General features: G+C 39.5%; 2 protein-coding genes across 2 annotated transcripts; both read right to left on the bottom strand.

Annotated features, from left to right (window-relative positions):
• Nucleotides 1–1,843: 1,843 nt before the first annotated feature.
• LOC124144176 lies at nucleotides 1,844–3,280 on the bottom strand. Its single transcript, XM_046513448.2, has one exon. It carries the CDS (start codon nucleotides 3,187–3,189, stop codon nucleotides 2,002–2,004), a length of 1,188 nt encoding a protein of 395 aa, XP_046369404.2. The 5' UTR covers nucleotides 3,190–3,280; the 3' UTR covers nucleotides 1,844–2,001.
• Nucleotides 3,281–5,910: 2,630 nt separating this feature from the next.
• LOC124144174 (peptidyl-prolyl cis-trans isomerase D-like) lies at nucleotides 5,911–20,673 on the bottom strand. Its single transcript, XM_046513447.2, has 11 exons — nucleotides 20,589–20,673; nucleotides 17,549–17,689; nucleotides 15,544–15,650; nucleotides 14,771–14,959; nucleotides 12,882–13,004; nucleotides 12,525–12,640; nucleotides 11,380–11,472; nucleotides 10,880–10,937; nucleotides 10,258–10,344; nucleotides 9,344–9,386; nucleotides 5,911–9,038 (listed from the first exon to the last, which is right to left on the bottom strand). Exons 1-11 carry the CDS (start codon nucleotides 20,647–20,649, stop codon nucleotides 8,947–8,949), a joined length of 1,110 nt encoding a protein of 369 aa, XP_046369403.1. The 5' UTR covers nucleotides 20,650–20,673; the 3' UTR covers nucleotides 5,911–8,946.
• Nucleotides 20,674–20,684: the final 11 nt, after the last annotated feature.

The raw sequence follows: 20,684 nt of genomic DNA, 5'->3' as shown, positions 1-20,684 counted from the left end.
CTAGGTGGGGATATTCAGTTGTATCGTTCATTTGTCTGTTGGTACATAGACATGGTCGTCCGTGTTACATTTGAGGAGGTGGAGATTGGCGATGCTCAAGCCTTACTTGAGTTTGCGTTCTGTGGTCGCCTACCCGTGAAGATCTGGGTTAGAATAGGTCTTCAGCAGCCCATGCTTGCCGTAAAAGGCGACTATGCTTTTCGTAAGAGGAGACTAACGAGATCGGGTGGTCAGGTTCGCTGACTTGGTTGATGCATGTATTCCATCGATAGATGCTCATGTCAATCACTGGATTGATGGTCCAGACTCGATTATTTACAGACCGCCGACGTACAGCTGGAATATTGCTGAGTGTGGCGTTAAACAACAAACTAACAAACAGAATTTACAGACCTCCGTCATATCGCTGGAATATTGCTGAGTGCGGCATTTAACAACAAACAAACAATCAATTCTTTGGTCACCAAGTCACAAGGCAGGATCCTCTTGACTTATAAATACAGCTATGTTCATTTGATCTATTCCATCACAGATCTTCACGGGAAGTCAAAGTCCCATGAGAAATAACTGTGAGATAACCACCGATTGCTTAAAATAGCAAGGCGCGGCTTTAGTAATAACTGACCAATCACAACTATTTATTTACCATAATAAGTGGCCATTATCTTCAGCATAGTTTACCAAAAGTTATTTCTGGTTTCATTTCAGGGGCATTTGTTATCTAATCATTGTTCAAAATCGCGATTCCTTTAAGGCATTATAAGAGCTGGACCCTGGTTGGTTCCTCTTCAAACTACATATGTGGTAATAAATTCAAATATTAAACGAGACTTACGTGCAAGGTGAAGTTGGATATTAATTCCACCGACCTATGAAGTACTCAGCCTCTTCAAATTATATATGTGGCAATAAATAGAATATTACAGTCGCTTCATTCGATATCAGAGTTGTCCCTCGCGATTTTTTAAATATGATTATTGCGTATGTTTCTGAAGTTAGATTATTGATTTCAAGGGTAAGTTGGGTTTTAGTGCCAGTATTTCGGTATTTCACTATCACATCGTTTCAGCTTAATGTGGGAGGAAATCTCGTAGAGTTTTCAGGTCGTGGATGTTTACCACTTTGGTTGAACCCACAAACACCGGTATGATGCGGACAAACCAAGAATCATACTCCAGGCGCATCTGGGAATCGAACCTACGATCATAGAATTCTGGCAGGTCTCAAGTCGCAACTCTTCGTTTTGCAAATCACTCTCTCATTCGGACGCACTCATGCTGAGCAGCGTTGTAACCACAAGATCTATTCTCCGTTTGTAACTGACGTGCCCTTGGGGCACAAGAGACCAGTGACTAACTTGAGTGAGTGAATGTTGTTTCTTGCCAGTCAGCAATGTCCCAGATATATTCCTATCTGTAAGCGATCGAACCTGGACCAGTGAAACCAGTGCATGACTGAAAGCATGAGCGACGACCCGCGCCATCGGGAAACGACGGATTTGTGCATGGCCGCCATCGCTGAGGCAATGGCGGATTTAAAAAATCTGTATCGGTCCGGTTTCCAACTCAGTAAGAAACTATAATTGTTGCACGATCTAAAATATAAGTAGGCCTACTCGTATATGAAGGCAAATGTCTTAGGAAGTGAATCACGATACAATTGATGTTAGATCGCGACGTGTGCACTTTGCTGAAAAAAATAAGGTGCGGTGCAGATTTGGATAGGGGATCTGTTAGGAAAACACTGTTGGACAGCTCGCAGTGTCAAGTCAAGATCAGAGATAGATTACCGCCGCATATTAACTGGTGCTTTAGTAAAGAGGGAGCCAATGACAAGAAGCATATTTTTCTGTAAGCAAAGTCTGATTTATTCACAATAGAAAAATACTGATTGGAGAACATCTTAAAATCTGATATGACAACTTCACAATAACATATGGGACATCACAAAAACTGCATGACATGCGTGTACGACATTCATGTTAAGCATCACTTCGGTGTATCACAGTTCATCTTTCGGCAACTTTGGACCTTGATAATCTAACCCATACTCCCTCCTCAAACCAACCAACACTTTGAAGGGACGGCTAGTGAAATAGATCTGCATTGTTCGTATGATGTCCTTCCTTGGAACGTCAAAATGGCTGTGGGTCACTGCACTCTCATAAAAGTCTACCGTCTGCAGCACCGCTTCTTCCCATGGCGTGGGGTCCCACCCCAGGACGTCCACGGCTTTGGAGGTGTCAACGGGGCCCTGTCGCACGGAGGGGAAGAGATACATGGCGTCCTCCCCCGTGTGGGTCTTGATCGTTAGGTCCGTCATGTTCAGCGCCATTTTCATGTCTGTTAGAACGTCAAGCAAAGATGGCGTCTCTTTGAAAGCGAGGTTGTAGGCTTGATCTATCCATTCTGGATTAGGATGCAATAACAATCCGATAATACGAGCGACGTCTAGCGAGTAGACTAAACTGATGGGTTTGTTAAGAAATCTTGCTGGGACGGACACTGGTTTTTCAAGGTATTTTGACAATTTTATCCACATTTGATAAATCCACCAGCGGTATGTATTGTCACGCGGTCCTATGACGTCTGGGAGGCGTAATGCAACATATGGAAATCCTCCATTCTGGCGCTGCTTTATAAGTTCTTCCTCGCACTGCAACTTCCGATGACCATAATCATCTTTTTCCGCCAGTGCATTCCGCACCTCTTCGGAATTCGGTCTCACGGCGTCAACCTCACGGGAAGGTTCTGAATGATTCTTTTCACAAACCTCATACACGGAATCAGAACTAATGTAGATATACAAGCTTAATTTATGTTTAAGCAAATCCACAGCCTCTGTCACAGCAAATGGATGATACCCACTGAAATCCACCACAACATCAACAGAATTTTTCTCAACAAGTCCAACAAGGTCGTCGCATTTACGTAGGGGCACACCTCGGTCACAAGCGATATGTCGTACACGCGGCTTGATGGTAAAGACGGAGTCCCAGTACCAGTTGCCTCTGTTTACTATAGTAATCACGTGACCAGCTTCTAACAATGTTTCCACCGTGGCAGAGCCCATGAAACCATTCCCTCCGAACACAAGAATACTCTTTGGACTCACGTAGTCTAGGTTGGGTTTAGCTTGAACGACACAAAGAGAAAAGAGAATGACCTGCGCGTAGTGGAGACACGACATTTTGCAGTGCAGCCAAACTTAGTCGCGTCAGCATCCCACACTAGCTCGCTCCCCACTCCCCCACGCCATCTTGTAACCTGACACTTGGTCGTCTGCTCTGGTGTTTCCGGACGTGCGAGGCCCACAGTGGGTTCTTAGACAATGCGTGAAGGAACATGGTGTATGTGAATGTCAAAAGTTATCGTCAAGAAGAAGATGGTGTAAAATATAAAAACGATACATGTGAGTGAGTATGGTTTTACGCCGCTTTTAGCAATATTCCAGAAATATCACGGCGGGGGACACCAGAAATGGGCTTCACCGTCAGGCTACCCGACCGCCCCCGATATATGCGAGATAAATATTGTAACCTAATACCATTGCATTAGGAGCTATAGTGTACAACATTTCATACAAGATGATATTTTACTGAAATACGAATAACACGATTTCTAATAGAAAACAAATGAATATATAAATGCTTGAAAACTATTCTATATTAAACATGTACATATTTATTTGCATGGCACTGTCGGGCTAGTTGTGGCAGTTTCCATAGAAAGGTAGGTCTGGTTAAGTTGAGTTTCATTCATAAAGCAAAAGGCACGTTTTTGCGTACCTGAGAATTTCAATCTAGCTCTGGTAGCGTTTCTCGGTCAAAACTAATATACGTTACTATGACGTAAACATACATTTTGGTCTATTTATCATGGCTAGCATCTGGAAGCGTCATTATTAGATTGAGAAAACAAAGATATTTAGCTAGACTAGTATCGAACATAGTTGACACTATACTGTAAACATGGACATTTTTTCGCCATGAAATTATTGCGAATGACCAGCCTTAAGTGCGCCTGGAACGTTTTGCGACACCCTGTTGATGAGATTTACAAAGATCAAAGATAATTTTTCAGGTGTCATAGTTGATAAGTAGTCTCAGTGTCAGCCAGTGAATTTTAAACTACAGATGCATGTGTTGTTGTAGTTGATAAGGGGGGTTGGGGGGAGCGTGTTTATCAAACTGAATAGACTGGCTGGCGTATGTTTGTGACTCAGTGTTATGTCAACATATCGACGTGTGTGGCTTGAATGCAATATGATACAACCAATCAGATTGCGCCACGTATGTTTTACAATATTGGGAATGAAGTGTTAATAATTGTCATGCCAGCACGTCACCCGTTTTACGTCATATATTGAGGTTTGGCAATCAGTGTATCAGTGTATATCAAGAACTTTTATTTTTTTAAAGATTTGACTTCAATATATTTTTGCCGTTTTGGATATATCAACGTAAACACCGATGTGCATGTGTGCATCTTTCAGACATTTCTTAGCCCAGGGTCTATCGTTTACGGACCGCCTTGATATACATGTAGCTGGAATATCCCTGACTGCGAGATTCACACACGCTCCCATTTGTAAACACTAACATATAGTCTTTTTCCCGATGTTGAATTAATGACTGTGGAATAGAACTGGCTAGATGTGCTTTTATTATAATCTATATTGGTTTTGTTTTCATTTAAATACATATATTCCAGTCTTGGTGCTGGATGTGGGTTTGTGTACCCGGAACGTCGGCATGACGAGCCGATTAACGCTTTAACCCCACAGCCCTAGGTGCCTGACAGTCCCTGAACTATATTATTTCCCCTTCCGACCAGCCCTTAATGCTATAGCCCTGAAAGACGGGGTCTATGTTTTCCACAATCTCATTAAAATCAGATCTTAGTTTTCGCGACCGCTAAACAAATATGGCGCTAGCGAGAACTAAGATCTGATTTTAATGAGATTGATGTTTTCCACAGGTTCTGCTCTCCCATCTCACTGGGACGTCTTATAAATTTAAATGAAGTTGTTTTTTTCTATCAAATATATATATTTTCAGAGACTAAGCGTCAGTCTACCCACTGCCTCTTTTAAGCATACAGATAACAGCATGTTAACATTAAGGGCCTGACTGTGAGGTGTAATTTATTCAGCACTTACGGCAAAATACAGCATCTATACCGAGTATCATATCGGCAAATTACGCAAGATGTCAAATTGCCACCAGCTTTTACTCAAATTATACGACGCTTTGTCAAATAGTTGCACCTATCAGTAGTTGGCTTCCTGTAGTCAGTATCGAACTACAGTTGAACTGTGAGAGATAACTGTGATCATGTACTGCTTGCACATGTAATTGTTTGACAGTACATTAATATATAATCAACCCCAGTCTAGAGGTTCTGACCCCGTGAAGATCCGGGTTAGAATTGGTCATCAGCAGCCCATGCTAGTCTACCTCCGTGAAGATCCGGGTAAGGATTGGCCTTCAGCAACCCATGTTTGTCTCTCCCGTGAAGATCTGGGTAAGAATTGGTCTCCAGCAACCAATGTTTGTCTCTTCCCCGTAAAGATCTGGACGAGAATTGGTCATCAGCAACCCATGTTTGTCTCCATCCCGTGAAGATCTGGCTTAGAATTGACGTTCAGCAACTTAAGTTTGTCGTAAGTGGCCACTAACTGGATCGGGTGGTCATGCTCCCTGACTTGGTTGATTCATGTCATCGTGTCCCAATTTTGTAGATCGATGGACATGTCAATCACTAGATCGTCTGGTCCAGACATAATTATTTACAGACCTCCGTCATATAGCTGGGCTACTTCAGAGTGAGGCGTTAAACAACAAACACACGCATCTTTCCTCACCAATGGGCATATCACCCAAAGCAACACATACAATGCAAGGCACGGTGAACCATGAAGCAGACTTTATTAAGGAACAGGAATTAAATTCAGCAGTAAGAAAACATATTATGGCTTGTGCTTTGGCCATTATTTATTTATTTATTTATTGGATCACGGTCACGGATATGCATGCCATATTTTTGTCAAATTGATTACCGATTATCTTAAGAAAAATGGTCCCTTATACGATGGCAATATTAGACATTCGTCTTAAATGCACCAATTCGATCCGTGGTAGCCGAGTATGGCCATAAGATATGTGGAGTTATGGCCTTGTGTTTCATGCACGGACTTTGCCGAAATGAACTCCGAGAAAATCCGATATTTCACATAGAGTTACAAACTTAAAAAAAGTACCAAGGTTGAGGCTGTCATTTTCTATATTAAACTCCTTCCTCCGACATCTGACATTGGGAGAAAAAACACCGTGATCCAAAAAATACAAATAAAATTGCCTTTCCGTAGTATGATACAATACAATCTTCATTGACAACAATGAACATTTATCTGTTTTACAGACGTAATTAAGATAGGCGTTAAAAGACATTGACAACAAACAATCACATTATATTCTTGATATTTTGATACTACATTGGTTATTAAAATTTTCAGAAGTCTCATTCGACCCGCTCGCCCCTTTCCGTAACCGGCTTGTCCGGAGTGGCACGAGAGGCCACGAATGTGTATGTGTGAGCGCCACTCTGTTGAACCAGCGCCAATTATTCAGCTAGTACAGAACGAGTATGCCTCACTTGTGGCACCTGAAAGGTTATATGGGCTGAAGGAAACATATTTTTGAAATGACGCCAATGAAAGCATTCCTTTTGTGCGTTAATAATCATAGGACATGACACATTTTGGATACCACTCATGGGAAAAATATGATCACAGTAACTCAATGATGTTACATTAATTGACAAAGTTGTCCATCAGCTTCACTTGTAGCAGTTGGATCACACATCACTTATGTGTCACCACAAACCACAATCTCCAACCTTGGCTTACCTGTGATGAGTTAAAGGCTGCTTTGAACCTATTTCAGTTACATCAGAGAGTGTCAGCTGAATGTCAGGGGAAGGCAGTAGGTTCTAGCACTTGGTGAAACCCCAAAGCATGGTTGGTGTGCCCACAAACCAGTGAGTGAGTGAGTGAGAATGTTGAAATATATATAAAATCAGCATAAAACCAATGTCTGGGCAGGCGACACCAGAAATGGGCTGCACACATTGTACCCATGTTGGAAATCAAACCAAGGTCTTGGGTGTGACAAGTGAACGCTTTTACATCTAGGCTTCCCCACCGCCTGCTGACAAATAATCATCGGAAGCACAAGTCTGGTATTTGAAACACACAAGTATCGGATTCTGGCACCAATAAGGGATGCAACTCTGCTACAAATTGGCCACTGGTACAAATTTGTTTTAGAGGCTAAGATATGGCATAACTGACATCATATATTTCATTCTTTGGTTAAGTAAACATGTTTTATACATATTTTGCCATTTTGCTCACTTATTATGGCCATCTTGATCCAAACCAATACTTCCATATAAGACAAATCTTAAATTTTGACAATGAAATAGATCTCCACAGTATCACAAGTATTGAGCTCTGTGAATGTATTGTGAACTTTAAACCCATGTGATATGTATCTTATCACCTTACAAAGTGACTAGGGCTGGGATGAGTACAAATTGTTTAACAGGTACCCAAACTGAAGCTAGGGCACCCCAAATATCAACATAGAGATATAACATGTATATACGTTTGCTTTGGGTTTTTGTTGTTTAACACTGCACCAACTATAGGGCGTCTGCATGTTGATAATAAAGTCTAGACAAAACTAATGATATTATGAACAACTATCCATGTCACCAGGAATAATGACACACTTATCAACATAGTCATGGAATCAGACAACCGGATTCGGTTAGTCCACCAGCACAGGTGGCTAGGAACCTACTCAAACCCATATTCCTGAGAAGGGAGTAAACTGACAGTAAAAGTCCAGTTTCCACCCTTGCTGAACTAGGCTGGATCTTGTGCCACCATTTGCTATTACAAGTTATGTCCCTTCTAAGTCCGTCCTATTGACCAATCAGATTCCACCTCTCATATTACTTGCATTTGCTTTAAACAAAATGGCAGTGCCAAGTCAAGACGATCTGATACAGCGTAAGAAATTGGTATTAGTCCTGTAGTCCTTGCAAAACTGCCTAACAGTTAAGGTATCATAAGGACTAGTAGAAATTTGCCATTTTTAAAGGGTTTTCCTCTTTGTCATCATTATAAGGACTAGTGGACTAAAAATGTTAGTTTTACCGCTGTCTGATGGAAAATCAAAATCTATATTGTGATAAAACGGATCTTACTTCCCAAAGTACATCAAATAAACATTTGGAAAAAGATGTGGAAAATATCTGTTGACGCCGAGTTGGGAGGTACACATGCTAGTCCAGGGAAAATATAACTCCATAATTCAAGCCTAGATCAGCAAGAGTGGAAACTTGACTTTTATGGACAGTTATCTCCCTTGCCTCGAGAAGATGGCTTTCTAACCCAGAATCCCTGAGAGATACAATGCACAACCTAAATATTTGCATTAGATTTTGAAACAGAAGGACTCTTGGTTGATTTAAAAGAAAACATTAGCAATTAACACAAACTTGGAAAAGTAATTCTATTTTCAATTTAATCATGAAGTCTACACACAATGCGTTTCATAGATGATATGTCACATCTGAAAACACCAGGGTCTTGGTATATCAGTTTCATACTGGTACCGAGTAATCTTTGTCTATCCAACCTTGGATGCCCATCCAAGTGAAGATGGTACATATACTGTTTGAATGACAACTGTTGTTAACATATAGTTTCTCCATCAAAACTGGCAGATTGTGATGATGTTTGTAGGGCAACTGTTTATATGACTGTTGCTTTAATATAGTAAACATCCATTTCAAACAAACGTGTACTGATGCCGACTTCAAATACTGAGCTGAGGCCATTAATGAATATTGTATTGTATTGGTGTCATGGACTTCAGGAAGCAAACATCTTGGAATATGCTTTCCTTTGTTGGTTCTTGTAATCCTCTTTCATCTTTCGTGTCTTCTGAAGTTCTCTCATTATGCCTAATGAACATCAGAATAACACAGTAAACAAACAATTCAGTGTCCATTTCATGATGCTTCACACAAGCCTGAATTAATATATGATCATTATCATTCAGTCACATTTTTATCATTTTAGGAAGATATTTCAAAAAAAAAAAAATTAAAAATTTATAAAAAGATAAACAAGGTTTTTCTTTTTCAAGCCTTGAGTAATTCCAAAAAGTAAATATGTTTGTAATTTGCATATGGCAAGGCTGAAATTCTATCCTCCAAATTCATAAATCATGCAGTTATTATCAATGATTATTTGATTGTATGCTGACCTTTATCTTCAGGTTGAGATTTCAAGGCTGCTTCAAGGTCGATCTGAAACACAAGCATACAGTCAGGTGGATAGTTATTTTTAACTGACAATAAAAATTAGCAAGCAGCAGATCTTTGAAAAAATACCACACAACTAAATGATGAAACAAGCTGTCCATATTTCTAGGACACTAAGCACAATAAGAATGAGTGAATCGAGATCATTTAAGATTACTAATTATGATTATCTGTACCAAAGTAGGAATGAAAAATCATACAATTTCTACAATAAATTCTCTGAAAATCCACAACTGATAGCAAAAAAGAATGTCACTATTTTGCCCATTTTTGTAGTGAGATGTTTTCTAATCAAATCAATATGAACACCAGAGTTAAAAAATAACAATGCCAAGTGGCCCCTAACTGTTCACGTAGATTATTTTACATCAGTGATGTAAAATAATCTACGTGAACAATCAGTGATGTCAGTAAAATTGCTTATTGTTAAACGCTGCATTAAGCAGTATTCCAGTTATACGACGGTGACCTGTAAATAATCAATTCTGCACCAGACAATCCAGCAGCGCTAGAAACTAATATTTTTTGTCCACTAGTCCTTATAATGACAACACATAGTAAAACCCTAAAAAAATGTAAATTTCCACTAGTCCTTATGATACCTAACTATTGGGCAGTTTGGCAAGAGCTAAAGAATTAGTGGCAATTTCTGATGGGGTACAATGACACGCATCAATCAAATCCCCAAGCCTGATCATCCGCACCATTTTGTCTTACAACAAGCATGGGATGCAGGGGACTGAACGTCTCACCCGGTAACCCCACGGATCTTATTGCCATTGACACACATTGGATGCTGTGTCATCCTGCCCTGTGACAACATTAGACAACACTACCTTCTTCCATATGTACTCACTATAGCATCATCCCAGTTCTTAAGTGCATTTTGGGCCTGAGCTCTTCTGAATAAAGCTTTAGCATTTGTAGGTTCTTTCTCCAATACCTGAACACAATAGAAACAAAATAGGGATGAAGTTAAAGAAACAACTCTTTACAAGAAAACATTTAATGTTCATGTCAATAATTTGAAATTTCCTAAAACCAACAAGGATTTTAACAACTGACCATGCAGGCAACCTGTACTATTCTTTAGAATACAAACTTTTAGTTTCATTTTTTGTCTCACATTTTATGAAGGTATCATTCAGAATCCTATTTACTTAATTCTAATGGATAAAACAAGATAAACATGTATTATACATATGATACTGAGATATGTTCCAACCAAGACCTACGGTGACAGAGCATTTCAGAAAGTCAGACCCTTTCTGAGGAACTCTCCATATGAGATGAGGAACATTGAAAAACTGAACACTTTCAGATCACAGCTCAAAACTCCTCGTTTCTGACAGCCTATGAGCAAGATCACTTTTGAGCACTAGTCTGGATGGAGCATTACAAAAATGTCTCATATATTATTTATTTATTATCATTAATAGCAAATGACATGAAATATTCATGATAATTTAAGAACTTACTTCGTGACAATTTTCAAATGCCTCTTCATATTCACTTAATTTCAAATTACATGCTGCTCTGAAAACAAAGACAAAGGGGAAATTAATTTTATTAACACAAAAATGATTGTATGCCTGTATAATACATTTGATTGCATTACTATACACATATAACGCTATTAGAGTGATGGATGCAAAATCTAGGGCAATGTTTCATGTCTTGTCAATCCAGAAGTAAATCTTCTAACTGTGAGACTGCATGTAAACTCAACGAGTGACTGAACATGTACTGAATGGATAAACGAATTAGAATAAACACAATCATAGAAGTCTAACACCATGGTTAGCACATACAATCTTTACCCTCCGAATGTAGCAATGTTTTATATATACGACTCTAACCAAAAGGTCTGTTATCATCAGAGACCAAACATGTTTAACTTCTGACTAAAGAAAATAGAAACAACTTCTGACTGTCACAACATACACAATGCACTTACAGTTGTTGTTGAGTTACTTACAGATTAAGAAAAAATGGTAGAATATGTGTGCGACCAATGTCTTCTTCTTCTTGGTCAGGTAGCGACATCTGATTACTCATCGTGTGTAGATACCTTCAACGGCAAAATAGGGACTGGACTTAGAAACAATGATACCTGGGTTCAAGAGGTGTCTAGGCAACTGTATCAAGACAATGTTTGGGGAACAGCTCGACTTTTGTCCACAAACCTGACTTCAAGGCTAGAAAGGATGTATCATGCATGTCTGTAATCAAATATTTTCAACAGAAACCACTACTTGATTGTTGATTGTGTGAGCAGCATTCCATTCAATAAAGATACCAGGTGAGGTGAGGTGAGGTAGGGTGAGGTGAGGTGAGGTGAGAAGAGGTGAGAAGAGGTGTGAGGGTGTGAGAGAGAGAGAGAGAGAGAGAGAGAGAGAGAGTTATGTAATGTTTGTTTGCTGTATAACTCCACACATGGCAATATTACAGCTATATGCATATGACGGCGGTCTTTAAGTAATTGAGACCATACTACAGTCCAGTGATTGATACATAGATTTAACGCCGCTTTTAACAGTATTCCAGTTATATCACGGCGTGTCAGCTTAATGTGGGAGGAAAGCCCGAAGTGATGCAGGTCTCAGACATTTACCACTTCGGTGAAACCCACAAGCACGGGTATGGTGCTGACAAACCTAGAAACATAATCGGGGCAACCGGGATTCAAGAACCTGGTGTGCCCAAGGGATGCAACTCTGCACAGCGAATCGCTGTGCCTTAGACGACTTGGCCACCCCTGTCCCTACCCAGGATTAGAATGAATGAGTGCGTATGGTTTTATGCCGCTTTTAGCAATATTCCAGCAATATCACGACGGGGGACACCAGAAATGGGCTTCACACATTGTGCCCATGTGGGGAATCGAACCTGGGTCTTCAGCACGACGAACGAACGCTTTAACCACTAGGCTACCCCACCGCCCCCCTAGGATTAGAAGAAACCAAATCGGTCAGTCGTGATCACCCATCCATGTCCTGTATGTACTTGTCAGCCATTGTGATCACACAATCTGTTTCAGATGTGTCTAAGCATAGTCTAACGAGGAATCCTCGATTGAGAGAATTTTAAGTAATACTGCACTTCTGATAACCTGCTCCTCACCTTAAAGCTTTCCTGTACTTCCTCTTGGCCTTGGAAAATTTTTGTTCCTTAAACAATGTGTTTCCAATCTTCTTGATATCAAGAGCAATAACTATGATTTTCTCCTTGTTGTCTTTCTGTAACATTAAAAAAACAATTTCAGCATCACAACATAGCCATAAAAATTACCACATTCAAGCACAGGCATGCTGCTGACAAACCTAGAAACATAATTGGAACCGGGATATAAAACCATACTTGTAGGTTTCTGGCGTGCACAAGTCCTATTTAAAAAAAGATTGCTTATTGACAAATAAAAGCTACTAATGTTCAAGTACTCTCTATGCAGCAACTCTTAGCAATGCCTGTTTCTCCTACCAATGAGAAGTCCAGGCCAGCATCTATGGGGAAGTCAGCATATGTGTCCCCTGTTCCATCGTCTTTGGCTTTCTCGAAGTCCTCCCCTGGTTGAAGCTCCCCGCAGTCGGAGATTACGCATTCCTGAAATCAGGGGTATTCAGAATTAACAGATGATCGATAAATAAAACGTTTTAGCTACTTCGTTGAAAAACTCATTTTTAACAAAACAGTTCATATTTAACGCTGTTTAACGCCACTCTCAGTAATATTCCATCATATAAAAACGGTCAGTAAATAATTGTGCCTGGACCAGAAAATCCAGTGATTGACACCATGATAAGACAAGACAAGACATCTGCTATATAGGCATGACAAGCTCACACACAGGCATGCAACGTAATCTCTAACCTGAATAGTGATACAGCTTATTCTAAACTAATCGCCGCCTGGAATGTTATTCTATTCTTAACTTCAAGGGTTGGTCGGGTAGCCTAGTGGTTAAAGCGTTCACTCTTTACGCCAAAGACCCAGGTTCGATTCTCGACATGGGTAAAATGTGTGAAGTCCATTTCTGGTGTTCCCCGCCGTGATATTGCTGGAATGTTGCTAAAAGCGGCGTAAAACCATACTCACTCACTTACTTAACTTCAAAGGCATTGTAACATTGTACTTTGAGATTGCATTCAATGCAATTAGATTAAACTAAGCATTATTACCTACTCAACTTTATTGGTCCTGTTAGCAGTGGAATGAATACAAGTTACCTCCACAAAGCCATAGTTATTATTCATACCAGTATATCATGTATATATTATCGGGAATTGGAAAATCTTATCAAAATTTGGGAATTTTTATGGACATTTGCTGCAGATTTGGTGTCAAATATTGGCCTCAGAGCAGGTTCAGATAATTCCCTGTGATAACATGTGACATCCCCAAAAACTTGACTTTTTTCTGTACTTTTTAACATGCAAAAGGGGACTATGCTCCACTACTTGGTACTCATTACAAGTCTTGGTTGTAATCAGTGACTTGTGTTGAGACACTGCCCATGTTGTCTGTGTGTAATTAAGTATTTGGTTTTATGTCGTTTTGAGTGAGTGAGTGAGTGAGTGAGTGAGTGAGTGAGTGAGTGAGTGAGTGAGTGAGTGAGTGAGTGAGTGAGTGAGTGAGTGAGAGTGATAAATGCGAAGTTTAGTTAATGCAAGCAAAGACCACTCATGTTTTGCATATAATTCACTCTCGCGTTAAATTCAAGATTTACAGTATGTCAGCCATATTGTGACATTTATGACATTCATACCCAGGATTAGAGTGAGTGAGTGAGTGAGTGAGTGAGTGAGTGAGTGAGTGAGTGAGTGAGTGAGTGAGTGAGTGAGTGAGTGAGTGAGTGAGTGAGTGAGTTGGGTTTAACACCGCTTTTAGTAGTATTCCAGATATATTACGGTGTGTCAGCTTAAGGTGGGAGGAAAGCCAGAAGTGATGCAGGTCTCAGACGTTTACCACTTGGGTGAAACCCACGAGCACGGGTATGGTGCTGACAAAACCTAGAAACATAATCAGGGCGAACTGGGATTCGAACCAGCAATCATTGGTTTCTGGCGTGCCCAAGGGACGCAACTCTGCAGAGCGAAATGAGGCGCCTGAGACAACTGGGCCACCCGTGCCCCCCACACGAATTGTATCCATTTGAGAATTCAAACGTGGGTCTTTGGCGTGACTAGCAAACACTTTAACCACTAGGCTACCCCACCGCCTATGTGTAACTAAGGTATTCATCAACAACTGTATTCATAAAAATCATAACATACAAGTCACAAACAAAGCAGGCTAGTGACAATTTGAATCGATATGACACAAATTTCTCCTCCTCCTCCTCCTCATCATCATCATCATTATCAACCCACCTGTATAGGTCTCTCCCCATCTTTCTCCACATTCTCCAGCTCACTGACGATACCCATCCCACTGATGACTTTACCAAACGCGACATGCTTATCGTCAAGGTGTGGTGTGGGCACTGTCGTGATGAAGAACTGAGACCCATTGGTGTTGGGGCCGCTGTTTGCCATGCTAAGTAAACCTGGGATATCATGCTGCAGAAACAATTGTTACATAGGTAAATTATAAATAATATTTTACACAATAATTTAACTGCCATATTACTGAACAAGTTTAAACTGTGTTTGTTTGTTGTTTAACGACGCACTCAGCAATATTCCAGCTATATAGAAATAATAGAGTCTGGACCAGATAATCCAGTGATTGACATCATGTGCATCGATCTACACAATTGTGATACAATGACATGCATTAACTAAGTCGGCGACGAGCCTGACCACCCGATCACGTTCGTTGCCTCTTGAGACAATCATGGTTTGCTGAAGACCTTTTCTAACCCGGAATCTTCACGGGACGTTTAACTGTGAACATGGTAAAAGCATATCAATGACCTCACCAATATGTTCCGAACAGCCTCGGAACTGTTCACATGATTTACATACCTTGATATAAACACTATTCCTTTTATCATGTTTATGTAAAAAAAACCTGATTAACAAATGGGTAAGGAGCTAACCATTTGAAATTCTGTTAAAGGGTTGATATATTTTAAAAAAAAATATGAAACGATTTGTTCAAGACAAAATTGGAAAATTCTAGCAATATGCTCAATTAATACCTTATAGGGAAATCCCTCATCATCAAACTTAGCTCCATAGATGCTTTCTCCTCCGGTGCCATTTTGGTTGGAGAAATCCCCCCCTTGGATCATGAAATCCTTGATTACTGAAAACAGCATGAAATCTTAGAAAAGCCTCCAGGACACATATTTCATGTTAGTATGATTGTTAAAACTAAATGACACTTTTTGTATGATACAACTTTCTTTCTTTGTTAATTAATGCTGCACTGAGCAATATTGCTGGTGTAATGAGTGAGTTTATGCTTTACGTCACATCATTAATATTTCAGCCATATTGTGATGATATTGCTGCTGTATGATCATGATGATGGCAGCCTGGACTTAATGGATGTGGCTGCCAAGTGATTTGGTTGATTGTGTGTCAGGGTGCCTTGAAGGTGTAGAGCATCATAAAATCAATCACGAATGACTTGATTAGTTACAGGCTGCCGCCATATAGCGAGAATATTGATGAGTACTGTGTTAAATACAAATAAAATTTATTTTGCACTTACATAGTTTACGTTTGTTTTGCTATTTGAGATAACTTACTTCTTATATTACCATGACCATGTATACTAGCAAAACAAAAACATAAATAAAACTATTACTGTTAAAAAGCTTTTGGAAATCATCTTATAATCAACATGATCAAGATAATAAAATTATATAATTTGTCCTCCAAAAGCTTGACAATGTTTGCTTGTTGTTTAACGCCGCACCCAGCAATATGCTATATGACAGTCTGTAAATAATCGAGTCTGGGCCAGACAATCCAGTGATTGACATCATGAGCATTGGTCAACGCAATTGGTATACGATGACATGCATGAATCAAGTCAGCTAACCTGACCACCCAATCGCGTAAGTCGTCTCTTACGACAAGCATAGTCGCCTTTTATGGCAAGCATGGGTTGCTGAAGACCTATTCTACCTCAGAACTTTATGGGTCCTTGACAATGTAATCATGGTAACACAGAATATACCTGATGCCAAGAAGGATGCCTCAATTCCAAATATTATTCATAAACTTAAGCATGTAAGGTAAAGTTTCATAATACCTAGAATGTGTAGGGCTGTCATTGGTTCGAAGAATGACAATGGAGAGTATCATACATATCCATTGTGAAATATATCATGTTATACCAATCAACACGATCAATGTGGATACACTGATTTATGTTCCCAGAGACAGTACATACAATACATAACTAATACTAATACAAATGTTTGCACTGAACAACTGACCCGGCTTCTATTAGAGGCACAGCGTCTAATAGAGGAAATACGGTATCCCCCCGATCTGGTGCAGTTCAGAAATGTAGTTTGGCTTCTTATCCCCTGCTTTTAGTTCATTGCCATTGGATACCTTTAGTTTAGCAAATAAAATAAATAATACTGTTCAGTATTTGTCAAACCCAAATCACCAAATGGCACTAGTTCACCACAATACTGATCTGTATGGTTTCATCCAGAAATATTCAACAGTTTTGGAGTTCTATTCCAGAAATGAGCACTACTCTCATTTTAGTAAAGTCCAACATGTCGTCTTGAAAAAAATAAAAATAAAAAAAAAATTTAAAAAAATCCCAGATAATCAAAAGCCCCAGTTCACCGTTACACTGATCTGCATAGCATGTTTCACTAAGAAATATTCAACAGTTTAGCAGTGTTTAGGAACACTGCTACGGATATGGAAACCAGATGCAGGACAGACAGATGGACGGAGAGATGGACGGACATGCTGACAGTTATAATATATATATATCCCTGTTTTTCTAAACAGGGGTATAATGATACATGACACATTGTAATGTCATTTCAATTATCACTGACAGCCATAATCATTATAATTATATCTTTGCAAATTAATTTGACATGAAAGACACCAGTCTCATTAACTTTATTATGATCAAATCAGATAAAAAGAGGTATAGTACCAGAGTGAAATATCTAATTTTAAACATTGTTAAAGTCGGTACCAGTATCAAGCAGGACCTACTTCTGTGAAATGGACATCCTTTAAAGTGTAGAGGCTTTCCCGTGGTTTCTCCTACTCCTTTTTCACCTGTACATAAGGCTCGGAAGTTCTCAGCTGTTTTTGGTAATTTGTCCTTGAATAGTTCAAACACCACCTTGCCAACTGAAAAAGAAGATTGACATACCCTTTTCGTGAATTTACCAGGAAAGTTAACCAATTTCTGGATTATTATCCAATCATTGCATGTATTTACCTTGCTGCAAAATCATAGCTAAGGAATGATCCACTGTTATCATCCAACATCTATCACTAATACATGTAGTAGGACTGGGACGAGTCCAAATTTACTACCTGGGTATCCGACCACCTATACCCGACCCTACCCGGACACCCACCGTAGCGTCAAGAGTTGGGTACAAAATGTCCAAATAGGAATTGTTATACCGGACCCCTGGCAAAAAGTATTTAGGTACATCTGTAAAACAATCTGGTCATGCATACACTGAAGTTGACTGAAGCTGTATCTTTACTCAAAACATATAAATGTCAGATCGAAGGAATGCGCGTATAGTCAGAAAGATATACGAACATTAGCGACTTGAAGTTGTAGAAGTGAATTTTTCTCATTAAATGATATATCACATGATTAACTACGGGTCCGGGTAGTCATGTGGGTACCTGGGTCTTATTCAGTACCAACCCGACCCGAGTACCCGAGTTGCCCGTCCCAGCCCTGATATATAGCTATGGATCCCTCCAACACTAGGCTAATGATGGTAATGATTTTACAGGATTTAATGCTATCTTTGCACAAACCTTAAAAACTCAGCTATTTTTATTGTGATTGGTCAGGCTTCTTGGTACTATGGCTAAAACAGATTACCAGGACTATTCTGGACAAATAAACTTTGACTATGGACAAGCTATTGGAGTTGAGAAGTTCATTGTCAGCACAGGTACTACAGATATGTACCCCATCGGTACATGCCGGATAATGCAGTGAATCGTGGATCTTTTTTTAGTTATGTATGTACGTAACTGTATTTGCTTGTTTTTTTCTATGGCACACAATATGACAGTACCGATCCATTTATGGAAAGGAAATACAGAGAGAAAAATATACACATACTGCCATGTTGAATTTTACCACGGTTTGGCATCCAGGATGTGTCGTTTACGTAAGCGTACGAAGGAAACGGTTACGTTCATTGCTCAATATGGCATGCGGCGGAATGGACTTCTCTTAGAGTACCTTTCTGTATTCTGATTTTGGCTAGGGCACAATCTGTATACAGAAATGTACCTGGTATACATATCAGTAGAAGCCTTCAACCTCGGGGTATCGCAGTACTTGTAATGTACGCTAAACGGAACAAAATGCACTCACAAACATTTATGATTATTCATGTTCTCTATATCTGATGTCATTTATTTTATCTCAGTATGAATATTTTACTGATAAAAGTTCATTATTTACATTAGTAGTGTTGAGTAAAAGCTGGGCCTTGCGCTGTTTGACAAGGGAGACAACTCCATCATGTAGTGGTACATGGAAAAGTTGTGTATGGAGGTCCGAATTGGACAGAAACAGGACATAATTCCACCAACCACTAAGTATGATGATGCCAGACTTCACTGATTTGTTCACACAAGTGCAAAGACAGCACAAGTAAAATTCTGAATGTGTTATCAGTAATAGGTATTCAATGCATATTTAAGTAAGACCAGAATATTTAAAAAAATCAACAACAAAATATCAGAAATGATATTTTAAGATTTTTGTTTAAAAAATTGGATGACAATAATTTGTCAAAAAAATGGAAATATGTTAAAAGTTAACAATAAATATATAAAAAGCACTCCTAGTATGCCAATAGTATGTATTTAATACTATTTATCATTTGGCTACAAGTGAAGAACGTATTTCTAAGTATGGCATTATGGCCCTTATGATCTCCTAATAGATTCTGGCCACAAGGCAGGAAAAAATGTGCTGACGACGTAACTTCCGTTACCATGAATATGCAGATGATCTAGTTCAGGTCGATGGAGAAAGTTTACTTGGGAAACTGCGGGTTATATCGTTGTCCATTGACAGATAGCGGTAAGGCAATATTAAAAAGATGCCAGTAGTAACACCGCTTTTAGCAATATTCCAGCAATATCACGGCGGGGGACACCAGAAATGAGCTTCACACATTGTACCCATGTCGGGAATCGAACCCGGGTCTTCGGCATGACGAGCGAACGCTTTAACCACTAGGCTACCCGACCGCCCGCCAGTAGTAAGAATCAACGTGTTAATAACTCCCTACTTACAGCAGACGGAACATTCCGAGGAAATTGAAATTGTTTACGAAGCACTTCCTGGTTACTGATTTGCATTAAAAGACAGCCGCTAAGAGGTGTGTCCTGCGTAAACTACCAGTTATCACAAATGCCGCGATACCATGAATGTCGCGGTACCACGGGGTCCGAGTATACCTGTGCCTTCAACGACCTAATCAGTGTTAATAATGGAGCAGCTACTTGTTGGAGACATATTCATTCAATTTCCATTCCTGTTCGGTACTACTTAATCATGTTAATAGCATATATTTTTATTTTTTCCAATAAACTTGTCTTGATTAATATTATAACTTTGATTATCACAATTAATTCAATAGATAAACAAATGTTGATCGATTGATGTAGCATCTACATTTCCCTATTTCTAGTGTACATGTTGTAAGAAAGTGAAAGTGTACAAAATGTTCTAGACCTTTTAATTGTACCAAAATGTAAAATAGGCTATAAACAACTTAGAAACATTTACAAAATTGTCATAGTCATGCATAGCCAACTGTTACAGGTGACTGGGTGCTCGTCATGCAGGCTAGATTCCTCTAGCAAGTTCCACAGAGCTATTTTTAGACTATGAAGACCCGTCAACCATGTACTGTGGTGTTATATCCATGTTAATACGATAATTTACAAATTTTGATTGAAAGCTTCATCGCACAATGCACCCTATTCATACAGCAAAAATACACCAGAAGCATCACGTGACAACGCGACTCACTGGAATCGCCGTCGACCGCAATGTCAAAGAAAACTCGGGGATTCCCATCTTCCGACGCCATGCTGCCGCAGAATCAAACCGAGGCTGTATTACGGA

This window comes from Haliotis rufescens, unplaced genomic scaffold (genome assembly GCF_023055435.1).
Source record: "Haliotis rufescens isolate VD_foot unplaced genomic scaffold, xgHalRufe1.0.p SCAF_7, whole genome shotgun sequence".
Taxonomy (NCBI): domain Eukaryota; kingdom Metazoa; phylum Mollusca; class Gastropoda; order Lepetellida; family Haliotidae; genus Haliotis; species Haliotis rufescens.
This window is presented reverse-complemented; position numbering and strand designations above follow the sequence as displayed.

Excerpts from the sequence above, each read along its gene's own strand:
- LOC124144176 (XM_046513448.2), bottom strand. The coding sequence starts at position 3,189 with ATGTCGTGTCTCCACTACGCGCAGGTCATTCTCTTTTCTCTTTGTGTC.
- LOC124144174 (XM_046513447.2), bottom strand. The coding sequence starts at position 20,649 with ATGGCGTCGGAAGATGGGAATCCCCGAGTTTTCTTTGACATTGCGGTC. Across the intron at positions 15,651-17,548 it reads AGGATGTCCATTTCACAGAA|TAATCAAGGATTTCATGATC; the intron begins GTAGGTCCTGCT and ends TGCTGTTTTCAG. Across the intron at positions 12,641-12,881 it reads CTGGCCTGGACTTCTCATTG|AAAGACAACAAGGAGAAAAT; the intron begins GTAGGAGAAACA and ends TTAATGTTACAG.